The sequence below is a fragment of the Pavona decussata genome, unplaced genomic scaffold (assembly GCF_977016875.1).
Source record: "Pavona decussata unplaced genomic scaffold, jaPavDecu1.1 SCAFFOLD_125, whole genome shotgun sequence".
In the NCBI taxonomy this organism is placed as follows: Eukaryota; Metazoa; Cnidaria; class Anthozoa; order Scleractinia; family Agariciidae; genus Pavona; species Pavona decussata.
Window position 1 is genome coordinate 958,547 of NW_028145539.1, and position 13,399 is coordinate 971,945.

The 13,399-nt window shown below is 38.3% G+C and overlaps 2 protein-coding genes across 4 annotated transcripts; one reads left to right on the top strand and one right to left on the bottom strand.

Annotated features, from left to right (window-relative positions):
• Positions 1-79: 79 nt before the first annotated feature.
• LOC146469296 (uncharacterized) lies at positions 80-8,662 on the top strand. Of its 3 annotated transcripts, XM_085123561.1 has the most exons (6): positions 80-168; positions 1,634-1,699; positions 1,927-2,836; positions 3,382-3,427; positions 4,878-4,976; positions 6,116-8,662. In XM_085123561.1, the coding sequence occupies exons 3-6, from the start codon at positions 2,736-2,738 to the stop codon at positions 7,187-7,189; spliced, it is 1,320 nt and encodes a 439-aa protein (XP_084979687.1). In that variant the 5' UTR covers positions 80-168; positions 1,634-1,699; positions 1,927-2,735; the 3' UTR covers positions 7,190-8,662. The 3 variants fall into 3 exon arrangements, with proteins under 3 accessions (XP_084979687.1, XP_084979688.1, XP_084979689.1); XM_085123563.1 differs by lacking the exons at positions 80-168; positions 1,634-1,699 and having other exon boundaries at positions 2,733-2,836; positions 3,382-4,416; XM_085123562.1 differs by lacking the exons at positions 1,634-1,699; positions 1,927-2,836; positions 3,382-3,427 and having other exon boundaries at positions 127-179; positions 4,883-4,976.
• A 123-nt stretch (positions 8,663-8,785) lies between these two features.
• On the bottom strand, positions 8,786-10,446 carry LOC146469297 (uncharacterized). The gene has a single exon (XM_085123564.1). It carries the CDS (start codon positions 10,386-10,388, stop codon positions 9,105-9,107), a length of 1,284 nt encoding a protein of 427 aa, XP_084979690.1. The 5' UTR covers positions 10,389-10,446; the 3' UTR covers positions 8,786-9,104.
• Positions 10,447-13,399: the final 2,953 nt, after the last annotated feature.

Here is a 13,399-nt window from a genome sequence, read left to right on the forward strand (position 1 = left end):
ATTTCTCGCATAGCTAAAATACCTTTAGCCGGCATTATCCGGTTGATTTACACTCTTCCCATCGTTCTTTGCGTTGCTTGAGAATGAATTACTTCCAGTGAAAGCTTTGAATATGTGTGTTTTAGTGGAAGTTCCACATGGAGTTTTTCGCTTCACAAATGAGAAATGGCAAGTAAACAGTTTTTACTATGTTGCTAAATTCTCAATAATAAGATTAATGTGTTTCTTTGAGAGAATACGATCTTATAAAAATAATGTTAGGAGCCTTATTTGTTTGTTGTCATCAGCGACTGCTTCACAATGAGTGGTAATAGGCATTTTGAATCGTTCATGCGGCACACAAAGTAACTGTTCGAAAGCCAAAGAGTTTAAAAATCAACATTTTAAACCTCAAAGTTTGCTATGAAAAGAATTGACCTCTATTGACCTGATTTGATCTGTTGGAATCGAAGCCATAAAAAAGGCGATTTAACCGGAAAAGCGGCGTGTTTATACTGTTAGGTAGATGAAGAACCGAAATGAAATAAACAATCTACGGTGGCTAGTTAGTACGGTGGCTAGTTAGGGCCATCCAAAGTACCCCTTTATTTTCCCCTTAGACAGTTAGTAACTGTCGATCGACACTTATAACTGTCGATCGACACTTATAACTGTCGAAAAGAGTAACTGTCGATCGACACTTGTAACTGTCGATCGACACTTGTAACTGTCGATCGACACTTGTAACTGTCGATCGACACTTGTAACTGTCGATCGACACTTATAACTGTCGATCGACACTTATAAATGTCGAAAAGAGTAACTGTCGATCGACACTTATAACTGTCGATCGACACTTGTAACTGTCGATCGACACTTGTAACTGTCGATCGACACTTATAACTGTCGATCGACACTTATAAATGTCGAAAAGAGTAACTGTCGATCGACACTTATAACTGTCGATCGACACTTGTAACTGTCGATCGACACTTATAACTGTCGATCGACACTTGTAACTGTCGATCGACACTTGTAACTGTCGATCGACACTTGTAACTGTCAATCGACACTTATACCTGTTGATCAACACTTGTAACTGTCAATCGACACTTATAACTGTCGATCGACACTTATAACTGTCGATCGACACTTGTAACTGTCGATCGACACTTGTAACTGTCGATCGACACTTATAACTGTTGATCGACACTTATAACTGTCGATCGACACTTATAACTGTCGATCGCCGCGCAAGAAACACGTGCTTCTGCCGGCTTTCTTAAAAATGGCGGACACGAACGAGGTAAGATTAGTTTCTGTCTAATTTAGCTGTCAAGGGCGTAAAAGCTGTATTCATCTTTTGAAAATACTGTGCAGACGTTACAATATGCTGTTTTGAATGTTGTAAAGGCTTTTCAGAATGACCTAAGAATCATATAGAGCACAATCGACCGTTAAGCCTGCGCACATGCGACTGTATACAAGAATTGCTTGCTTTTATTTAGCTAGACATGTCCTTCGTTTGAGACTATAGTGACTACAACCTAGTTCTATTAACAAGTAGTCAATAGCAATCACAATATTTTCAGGTATTTTTGATACACATTGACATTGGAAAGAGAATTTATTCAAAATTTGACTTCTTTTTAAGGTTTGTAAATTCCTCTTGAGGCGAGGAGTCGATGAAAGTGTAATTTCCAAGGTACGGGAAGAAAAGGTAAGATTTGGGTTAGTTTATACAGTGTTATTTATATCTTATATTATATAACATATATCATGTTCTAAACCTATTAGAAAATTTGCTTTGAGCACTGGCTTCAGTATTGACAGACTTGACTATTTATATCCAGTAAGGGCGACTCACGTTTTTGTCAATAATTGTTGCTTGAACATGATTGGTCAGGTGTCATGATACTTACACTCCATGTACCTTTATCTTATCAGATGGATGAAAGAGCTATATCTTTAGCATCCGATGAGGAGCTAAGAGCACTTGGAGTCATTGCACAAGGAGATATTCTTTCACTACGTGCATTTGCTACAGACCAGCTAAGCAACAGATCTAGTACAGAATACTGTAGTGAAGAAGGCCAAGAGGAATCAAGACAACAAAGGAAAAAAATGTTAATTGAGAAGCTTGTACTTGGAAGTAAAAAAGTTGGTAGAAGGGAGTCAGCTAGCACCACTAAAGAGAAGAAGGCAAAAGTTATGGAAGCAAAGATGAAGACAAGCAAGGTTAAACTTGCTTGGCAACATTATAATGAGGAAACCAAGCGCTATGTTATGGTGCGAGAAAGCACGGGAGGAGGACAACGAGAGATGTCTATATCAACCACAGCTGATGCTCCTCAAATTCTGTCCATCCTGATAGACCTCTTCTTTCCTAATGGAGTTAGTTCTCGCGGACAGTCATCTGATATGGATTTTTACCTTGCAAATTTCCAGTGCAAAGTTAATTTATTCATGATGACTTTTCACTAGAAAATTACATCAGTGTGAACAAACTATCAAAGCCACGACTTTATTTACTGTCCAAACCCAAAAGAAACCCAACAGAACTGAAAAACTGCAGTGGCAAAGATGATTTGAAACTTCACCAGTCAGCCTCCACTCCAGAACAAAAGGGTCAGTCTGTACAAGATTGCAGTAACAAAGATGAAGATGAGGCGGTGCTTTATCAGCCTGTCTTTGCTTCCACTCCAGAAAAAGAGTGTCATGATGAGCATGTACAAGATGATATTGATCACGAAGTTATGTTTAAAGAAGTAGAAGGATTAGATGATGGTTCTTGGCTGTTGAATGACACCGTTGTTGATCCATTAAATACTGAGCCTAATGACATTCACCATGCAAGGTAAAGCTATTTTCATTAATATGCATCATAAATAAGTAAAAAGTCTCTTTATTTCTGCTAGTTTTGGAGAAGTTTTAATCTCACTGATTTTCTGTATTGAAGTTGTGCCGTGTAAGAAGTGTAGCCTGACTTCATTTGCCATTACCAGGTTTAAAGATTTGCGCCTGTAATTTGTTTTTACGAATTCTTCAAATTATGCTAGTTTGTTTATTTATTTATGTTTTTTGTAAGATTTTCAGTAAAAAATAACTGTTATCACATTGCTGGCTGTGTGCCATGTGATTTCATGTAATACTCCATTAAATCAATCTTTTCTAGGGAAATATCCATGCAAACATCCCCCTGTTGGTTTGAAGCATAATCGCCTTCCTCCATCTTGATAAAAATGATAATAGTAGCAAAGAATGCTTGGCCCCTTCCACGTGACAAACAGTTATTGGTCAATTTCTACAATGCAATATGACTGTTACCTTCAATAATAATTTATTATAGCGAAAAAGTCATTAGGACTACCTGTAAATAATTTTGCTTTCACATTCTTTCAGTACCAGTGCCATCTATGGACTGACAGAACAGCCAGCCATCCTGAAGGTGTCAGGACAACAAGATACATTCTTTGTATACCAGGAATACACACTACACTACACATTAGTTTTTATCTTGATAAGAGAAAACAAACAAACAAAGAAACTAACCTAAAATGTAAATATGTCCAAGCATGCAACAACACAGATTGCTTGCACTCTTCTGGCAACACTTACAGCACGTTATTGACTGAGCTTTCATTTAACAGTCGAAAACAAAAAATTCATACGTCCCTTTTGTATAATATTTTTTCAATAGTCATTTTAAGTACATGTAATGATAAATGATTAAATCAAATATAACGATGACCAGAACTTTCCTAACCAATTTCATTGCAACATCATTCAATATTCAAGACTCTTCAGTCTTGAAGGAAATTCCCATAGGCTGTATTCTTTAACTGGCCATGTTACTCAAAAGGTTAAGACAAGTCATCTGTTATAAGTAAAGTTCATGTTATGACCGCATTCTTTACCTTAATATTTACATCACTCATTCTTTGTTTAGTTGGCACATTCCTTTCACATTCTTTTCACATTTTTTGGCATAACTTCCTTTTGTATTTGGATCATTTGTATAAGTTTTATGGTTATTTTGAATCATTTGTTAAAGTCACACAATCTTTGTCAGTACCTTTGTACTTGGTTTCCACTGTTCCTGTATTACTTGGTCTTCCTTAATAGCTGTCATCTGTATATCTTACCAGATTACACTGCATGGGCAGATTTGGTTGTATAAAACTGAAAAGTGGATAAATTTACTAGAAAACTTGGTACTTTGTTTAATTAAAGATGTATGCATGTTCCCAATCTCTTTCTTTGAGTTTTTTGTGTAAAAGATAATATTTAGTGCAATCTGATCTCTTGCGTGAAAAGGAACAAGAACGAATCCTTTTTAATGCTTTAGTATTTGGTAGGAAGAAGGGAGGTAAATGAGACTACTTTTCAGCCACCACTGCCTTTAAGGAGGAAAGAAACAAGCCCTAGAATTTCACGGTAACGATCGTTTCCGGTACAGTGTCGTTACCGTGATCTTAAAATAACGGAACTGAATAATAGTTTCCCAGTGACATTTCCTGATATATTCAGAATGAGGGATCAAAATACACAAATAAAGTATTTTTCCACTCAGATTCTTAACGAGTACAGCAATTCTTTATGACTCAGCTTGTGTAACAAAATTAGAAAAAAAAACGTTGCTGTTTTTCCATTCCACCATCTTGAATCATTCCCAAAATGCATTGCATGTTACAGATCACTCACGCATGAAAGATGTTTTACAGTTAACAGCTGTGATTGTTATGACTTCCAGTGCCAAGAAAATGACTCCAAAAGTTTACAAATAATTAGAATGTAGTCTTTTAGTGACAACTTCACTTCACTTTTAAAGTCCTTGACAGATTGAGCACTTGGCACACATTGAATCTTGCATTACTGATTACTCCTTGTAATTTCAGACAAGGACAAGGACAAGTCCTGGATACCGTTTTAGGCAACAATATCTGCCACAATTTGACACGAGATCTGAGGAGGAGGAAACACAAGACACTGCAATTGTAAGTTAATCTTTTACTTTCTCCTTGTGTTGTATTGTATACAGTACTATATAAGCAAGTCGACTGTTGAATTATATTATTATTAGTAGTATTTATTATTATTATTATTATTATTATTATTTTTATTATTATTATTATTATTATTATTATTTTAAACAAATAAACCGATGTGGTATCTATTTTAATAGAAGCAAGGCCACAATAAACACCACATCAGTATCTGTGATTAAGTTCACAAACATTGAAGGTGAACCTTTACATTGGAATTGTACTGTTACTGCCTTGGTTCAGTTACATTTTACCTGATACTGTAAGAAATAGACAACAATTTGCCCCATCCCGTCAAGTGTTAATATCAGGATATGGCAGCACAAAAAAGTTTTGTATTTCTCTTATAAAATAATTAAGATACTATGCACAACTGTGATGTCAGAACTACGTTTATGTACGCGGGACAGAACAACAAATTGCGCCATTATCACATCTTTTCCGTGTGCGAGAAGTCACTCACTTATTTTAAAAGCCCTTAGACTACTGCTGTCAATTCAGTGCAAACCAGTCAGACCAGTATTGAAAGCCCTTCTGACATAAATGACACTTGTGCTTGAACAAATTATATACGCCCACTGTATATATATATAAGTTATATCTGTGTGATTTTGCTAAAAAGTGCCCGCTAAGTTTTTGCTTGAACACGGCATCACCCGTGTTCAAGCCAGTGTAGCCCAAAAAAAAAAAAAACAGGGGGCTTGCTGTCCTGCTAGGTGTAAGCAGAGAGCCCAGTCCCACACCTGGTTTTGCATTCCCATTAATGACCCATTGAACAATGTCATCACTAATTTGTCCCTTTTCAAGCCACTTGTTTGCCCAATTAGAAATAACTTCTACATGGTCAGAGCTAGGATCGGAACTAAGTTTATTATAATGGAGCGGATTTTGTAGTTGTTCCCTCATTTTGGTGTTATACTCCTCCGTATCAATGACCACAAATTTCGAACCTTTGTCCTGGGTTTTAATTGAAATGCTATCATCTGTTAGAGTTGACAGCGCACGACACTCCCCAGGGGAAAAGTTGTGTAAAGAGAGTGTAATGTGTAATAACAAGTAATGGCATGTAATGTCAATTTATGTTTATTTAGGACTTGAAGCAAAGAAGAATGGATGTGCTCGATAAGTTGTCTGGTGTAACAAACGTCTGGGTTCATCGAGAGACTGCCATGCGTGACCTTCTCAAAACGTACGAAAACTCAAGAGAAATAACACAGCAGCTTGTCACCTTTTCTTTCCACGGAGAGGTTGGGATGGATCTAGATGGGCTGAAGAGAGAAGCTTATTCTCTATTCTGGAAGCAAGCCCTGGAGGACTACTTTGAAGGAAGTTCTACATTTGTTCCGCGAGTAAGTCCAGAAATTGAGGAGTCCACGATGAGAACAATTGGACGCATTATCAGCCACCAATATGTCCTCACTGGCATATTCCCTGTTCATATCAAAAAGGCGTTTATGGTGGCTATTCTCTGTGGACGACAGACAGTCAGTGATGAAGACCTAATAGAGGCTTTCCTGGAATACATATCAGAAAATGAATCCCAGGAGTTGACAGCAATCCTAACACAGTCAGACCAAGGAGAGCTCTCTGGTGAATCTTGTGAGTTTTTGCTGGATTTTTTCAGTGATTACCAGATAACCAAAAGGCCACTGGCGTCCAACCTCAAAGCCACTTTGGTACAAGTAGCCAAGAATGAGTTGTTATCAAAACCTGCTATGGCGATGGATGGTATGAGAGAATGTCTTCGGGATGGAGACTTTGGAAACTTGCGGAATTGTTCGAAAGAGGATGTAACAAAGATGTATCACATGATGCAGCTCACGCCACAACGAGTTATTACAATGCTTGCAGAAGAACCATCTACCCATTTAAACAAGTCCAGGGCCAAAATTTTCTCTTACCTGAAGAAATACATAAGGTACCTCAGCCGTAAGGAGCTTGGCCGATTTCTTCGTTACGTCACTGGGAGTCCTGTACCAGTTGTAGAGTGTATCAAGGTGATGTTTCATGTTAATGAGTTAGGATCCTTACCACACCCTCGCACACATACCTGTGCAGCTTCAATCGACCTGCCTGATAGTGGGTATGCAAGTTTTAACGACTTTAGAATCCAAATGCATTCTCTACATAATAATGAACTTGCATGGAAATTCACATCGTTGTAAGCAGCTTGAATGTAAGCGGATACAATGTAATAGTGATTCAGAGTATAAAGAGATTCAGCTTAACAATTGACTTTTAATGTTGAAGACAGTTTTTATTACTTGTACTGTCTGTTGCTGTTCAGCCTTTTTAAATTGCACGTTGTTGGTTAAGACCTTAATGATCCACGTGATTATATTTCATGCAATAGTTGTAGAAAACGTTATTTGCCCATATCTCCAGTAGTGTCGGTACACTCGTTTGAAGTAATAGGGATAGTGCTGTATATCACAGTTAGAGTATGGAATTAATTATTCCTTTCCTGTTTTACATGCCATTCTTGTGTATTCGAGGAGGTTACGTTAACGTAGCACTGTTTAAACGGAATGGAAAATGGTTCATTACCTGCTATTTGCGTTGTTGTTCTACCCTGGTCTCTATTTGCAACACACTGTACTGTAAAGAGTGTGAATGGTGGGCCTGGTAATTTCTCTTAAAAATGTGTGTAATTTATGACTGAACATAATCGTTGCTTAATGTCAAGTGTTTACGTTCCTTTCGTATTTAGAAAACATTTAGCCCTTTCAGTCCCAAGTTAAAAATGCCACTTCTTACTTACAGCCATACAGTTTTTTTTTCATGTCTATTATGGGAATTTGGTAGCATATCAAGACATTATTGTCACGTGTTTGCTTGATAATGAATTGGTATTGTGATGAGAAATTAGATTTTGATCACTCCTGGGATTTAAAGGGTTGGAAAAACGAAGAATAAATAAAGTTGTTTTTACAGTAATTAGTATTGATTGTAAAAGTAACAATAACAACAAATAAAATTTCATCCATTTTATTGTTAACCAAAAATCTGAGTAGGTTTTTGACGAAGGGCTTGTTTGCATGAGCCGGGCTAGGGCCCGTTATTTCGAAAGTCTCGTTAACTTTTCGGGCCCGACGTCATATTTTAAAGTCTACATTCAATATTCGATATTAAATGTATAAACGCCAAACGAAAAACATCTTTTTGGGACCGGCAATTACCGGGACCTTCGAGAAACGGGCCCCAGGCCCCGTTTGCCGGGCTGGCTCGCTTTGCCGAGGTGACTTTTATCCCGGTATTACGTTATCTCCATACCGGGATTCTAGCTAACCGGACTAGCTGCGTTGTCATGTAATCGCAAAGTTAATTTCTGTTGCGTTCAATTAACGTGCCGCGATTTTGGCAAAGCAAGCCCGCCCGGCTTATGGCCCAGGCTACCTTTCTTTGAGATTCGTAAGGGAAACATTTTCCAATCAGTGCCGTCTTTACAAATATTTCGTTTGCCGCCTACATGTGCTGCTAGTTGCTTATTGGCAGGTGCATATTTCTAAACTAGTTTGGTTAACGTTATGTTACATTAATTCAGTTGTGAAGTAAAGGCAAACTGTTATCTTTATTTCTTTCAGTGTCAAGGCAAATAAAACCTAAAACCTAAATTTGCTTTGCTTACCATAAGACTACGTAAGCCAAATATGGTGCTTTTACGCGATCCGGAACGGAGAAGCTAACAACTTTAATTAACAGTAACTTTATTGTAACGGGAACAAACCAACAACGATAACAAGGAGTAATACATGAAATGACTGTTGCATGTTTCGGGGAATACCTATACGGGTAGGTGCCGCCCAACTGGGTCTCCCGATCTAGAAGGTTAAAAAAATAACTGGTGAAATTCACATATCCCAAAGGCTGGACCGGGTGTCTCCCTCTCTGTACCATTATCTTCTCTTGGTGCAAATTCTTCCTAAAATGGGGTCCAACTTTGAATACCCGGGCGGCACATAGCCACCTCAAACATTAAGTACCCCCCCCCCCCCCACCCCCAAACTCCCGGGGCTGTCTTGCAGTGTATTGTAATTTTTGTTGAAACCTCTTCATATATAAGGGTAACATAATTTGGTTTCACATGATTTCCTCAATGTGTTCAGTAAGATCTATATAAAGTTGCAAAGCCTCATCTGGGTTTCTTGGAGAACTTAGACCTTCATCCTCCATTATCATCTTAGCTAGCTCTTCAAAAACTTCGAAGGAATTGTCGACCATACCCACTCTACCTTGAGCACAGCAGACTTCCTCTGCAAGTTCAATGTCGTCTAAAGTGACATCATGGGAATGACTGACCTTTCCATTTAGTTCCGGTAAAAAGTACAAGATATCTGGTCGACCTGATGGGGAATCAGGGTTAGAGGACTGCGGCCGTATTCGATGTAAATTCCATAACTCTGCACAACGGTATAATTCTTCTCTTATTAAAGGCATGAAGCAATACTTGAGGCAGGTTACATGAAAGATGTTGTCATCACTATATAAACCTATCTCCCTCAAATCTTTGAAATAATTGATCCAGAAGTCTGCATCCATTTTCCTTAACATACCCCACCACGCCTCTATCCTTTGATTAGAAACGGAACGGCCGTACATAAAACTGCTGTCCCCTGCTAAAGGGTCTCCATGTCCCTCTCTTAAGAAACGGATTGCTGCAATGTGGCAATTTTCCGTACCACAATCACTTCTGAGGATCGTTGGGGTCCCTCCGATGCGTCGAACACAGTTCAAGAAGTATTTTGCTATGATACCTGGGTTATTATTGGAGTGATCCACTTCAAGCCACATGATGCGACGACTATATCCATCAATGGCTCCGTGAATGCAAAAGCCAAAGGGCTTGAGCTTATCATACCCATCGACATGCCATATAAAGTTCGGCCCCGAAGCGTGGTATTTGCGTCGAACAAGACGGCGTTGCGACCGTCTTTCCACTCCTTCAGGATCTAAAGCTTTCATCACAACCGTCACTGTTTCCCTGTCAACAACGAGACCATAGGACAAAGCAAGTTTTTGGTGCATTAGCCGATAGCCAATTAATCTGCCGCTTCCTTGCAGTTCATTTTCTATGGCATCCACTATTTGATTTACGGGGCTCTGTAGCTTTCTTTTAGTGAGGCCTCGGTCGCGCAAGATCCTCTTTAACTGCCTCATACTTAAACGGATTCCATGGCACATGATTAGGAAAGCCAGGATTTCGACGTAGTCTATCCCTAAACGAAAGTACCCTTCTACCAAAGAGTCCCGATCCATGGGTGTATCGACTTGAAATAAAGAAGGAGGAACGCAGAAAACTTTACTGGTGGAAATGCTCAAAGGAACCAACAGCATTTGCAAACCTAATACAAGAGTAGAAGGCATTTCCTATCGGCTCAGTAATACCGCAACATACAACTGGTTCAAACCTGAAACATAAATAGTGCGAACTCTTTAATTTTAATTTTGATATTTTTTTACCAAAAATATCATGACAAATCCAGTCGCCTGAGTTTCTGGTGCCAATTTTATTTGTAGTTGTCAACTCCTTGTCAACAAAACGGGGTTGCAGTTGCTATACGAAAAGCATACTTGAATATTATAATCTGTTATAATTATTGTCCAATGAAGGATGTAGGTTAGCCTGAGAGACACACGCGCAGCTACACGGGACGACTGGGTTTCTTGGGCAGAAGTTACAACAAGCTCGGACCCATCCTTCCGACATCCTGGGTCTCTCCTTTTACAGTCTTCGAAACTCTTCCAACTGTGTTGGAAACTGGCTTTTGCCAAATTTAATTTTTTTTGGCAAAAAATGCGTTCTACGTCAAATCTGCGCTGAAACTACGACTTGCTTTTAAAAACTGCGTTTTACGCCAGTTTATGTTGGAAACTTACTTTTTTCCAACTTCTAAGCCTCTGTTGCTAATAAAATGCGTTTTGCGTCAAATCTGTGATTAGAATACAACTCGCTCCTAAAACCTGCGTTTAACTCTAGTTTGTATAAGAGACTGGCTTTTGCCAAATTTTAAGCCTCTTTAGTCAAAAAATGCGTTTTGCGTGAAACTTGCGCAAAGAAAACAACTTGCTCCTGAAAACAGCGTTTTATTTCAGTTTGTCTTGGAAACAGGCTCTTGCCAAACGTTAGGCCTCTCTTGCCAAAAAATGCATTTTGCGTCAAATAAGCGCAAATATAGTACTTGCTCGTAAAAATGACGTTTTACGCGTCCTTTTTTGCTTAAAAGTGCGTTTTGCGTTGAATCTGTGCAAAGAATGCAACTCGCTTTAAAGTTTCATTTTACCCTAGTTTTTGCTGGAAACTGGCTTTTTCCAAATTTTCAGCCTCTCATACCGAAAAATGCGTTTTCCGTCAAATCTGCCCAAAGAATACAATTCACTTCTGAAAACTGCGTTTTACTCCAAGTTATGTTGAAAACTGGCTTTTACCAAATCTTAAGCCTCTCTGTTGCCGAAGAATAAATTTTGCGTCAGATCTGCGCAAAAAATACAACTCGCTCCTGAAAGCAGCGTTTCACTCCAGTTTGTGTTGGAAACTGGCTTTTCCCAAATTTTCAACATCTCTTCCCAAAAAAATGCATTTTGCATCAAATCTGCGCAAACAATACAATTTGCTTTTAACTTGAATACAATTTAAATTAATGCAAAGAATGCAAGACGCTCCTGAAAACTGCATTTTAATTCAGTTTGTGTTGAAAACTGGTTTTTGCAAAATTGTAAGCCTCTCTTGCCAAAAAAGGCGTTTTGCATCTTATCTGCGCAATATACGCGACTTGCTCCTAAAAACTACGTTTTACGCCAGTTTGTTTTGAAAACTGGGTTTTGCCAAATATTGAGACTCTAGTGCCAAAAAGTGCTTTTTGCTTATGAAATCTACGCCAAGAATAAAACTCGCATTATAAAACTGCGTTTTACTCAACTTTGTGTTGTTAACAAGCTTTTGCCAAATTCCAAGCTTTCTTGGTCAAAAAATGCGCTTTGCGTGAATTTTGCGCAAAAATGGCGTTTTACACCAATTTGTGTTAGAGACTGACTTTTATCAAATTTTAAGCTTCTCTTGCCAAAAAACGCGTTTAACTATAAATTAGCGCAAGGAATGCAAGACGCTCCTGAAAACTGCGTTTTAGTCCAGTTTGTGTTAAAAACTAGCACAAGGAATACAACTCGCTCATGAAAACTTTGTTTTACTCTAGTTTGTGTTGGAAAGTGGCTTTTTCCAAATGTTCAGCCTCTCTTACCGAAAAATGCGTTTTCCGTCAAATCTGCCGAAAAAATACATGCTCCTAAAAATTATGGTTTGCTCCAGTTTTTGTCGGAAACTGGCTTTTGCCAAATTTAATTGTTTTTTGGCCAAAAAATGCGTTCTACGTCAAATCTGCGCTGAAACTACGACTTGCTTTTGAAAACTGCGTTTTACGCCAGTTTATGTTGGAAACTTACTTTTTTTCAAATTCTAAGCCTCTCTTGCTAATATAATGCGTTTTGCGTCAAATCTGCGATTAGAATACAACTCGCTCCTAAAACCTGCGTTTAACTTTAGTTTGTACAAGAGACTGGCTTTTGCCAAATTTTAAGCCTCTTTAGTCAAAAAATGCGTTTTGCGTGAAACTTGCGCAAAGAAAACAACTTGCTCCTGAAAACTGCGTTATATTTCAGTTTGTGTTGAAAACAGGCTTTTGCCAAACGTTAAGCTTCTCTTGCCAAAAAATGCATTTTGCGTCAAATAAGCGCAAATATAGTACTTGCTCGTAAAAATGACGTTTTACGCGAGTCCTCTTTTGCTAAAAAGTGCGTTTTGCGTCGAATCTGTGCAAAGAATGCAACTCGCTTTAAAAAGTTTCGTTTTACTCTAGTTTTTGCTGGAAACTGGCTTTTTCCAAATTTTCAGCCTCTTTTAGCGAAAAATGCGTTTTCCGTCAAATCTGCCCAAAAAATACATGCTCCTAAAAATTATGGTTTGCTCCAGTTTGTGTTGGAAACTGGCTTTTGATTAAAACGTAGCTTTTAGGTGCGACACGCGTTATTTGCGCAGATTCAACGCAAACCGCATTTTTTTAAAACAAAAAGCTTAGAATTTGGCAAAAAATCAGTTTTCAACACAAACTAAATTGAAACACAGTTTTAAGAAGCGTCTTGCATTCGTGGCGCCAATTTATAGCCAAACGCGTTTTTTGGCAAAACAAGCTTAAAATTTGTTAAAAGCCAGTTATTAACACAAACTGCAGTAAGAAGCAGTTTTCTGGAGCAAGTTGTATTGTTCGAGCAGATTTCACGCAAAATGCATTTTCTCGCAAAACAGACTTAAAGTTTAGCAAAACCCAGTTTTCAACACAAACTGGAATAAAACGCAGTTTTCAGGAACGTGTTTTATTTTTTTG

Bases quoted from the DNA above. Each gene is read 5' to 3' on its own strand.
- LOC146469297 (XM_085123564.1), bottom strand. From the start codon at position 10,388: ATGCCTTCTACTCTTGTATTAGGTTTGCAAATGCTGTTGGTTCCTTTG.
- LOC146469296 (XM_085123561.1), top strand. From the start codon at position 2,736: ATGTTTAAAGAAGTAGAAGGATTAGATGATGGTTCTTGGCTGTTGAAT. The intron at 3,428-4,877 runs GTGTCAGGACAA...TTGTAATTTCAG, and splicing joins AACAGCCAGCCATCCTGAAG to ACAAGGACAAGGACAAGTCC. The intron at 4,977-6,115 runs GTAAGTTAATCT...ATGTTTATTTAG, and splicing joins AAACACAAGACACTGCAATT to GACTTGAAGCAAAGAAGAAT.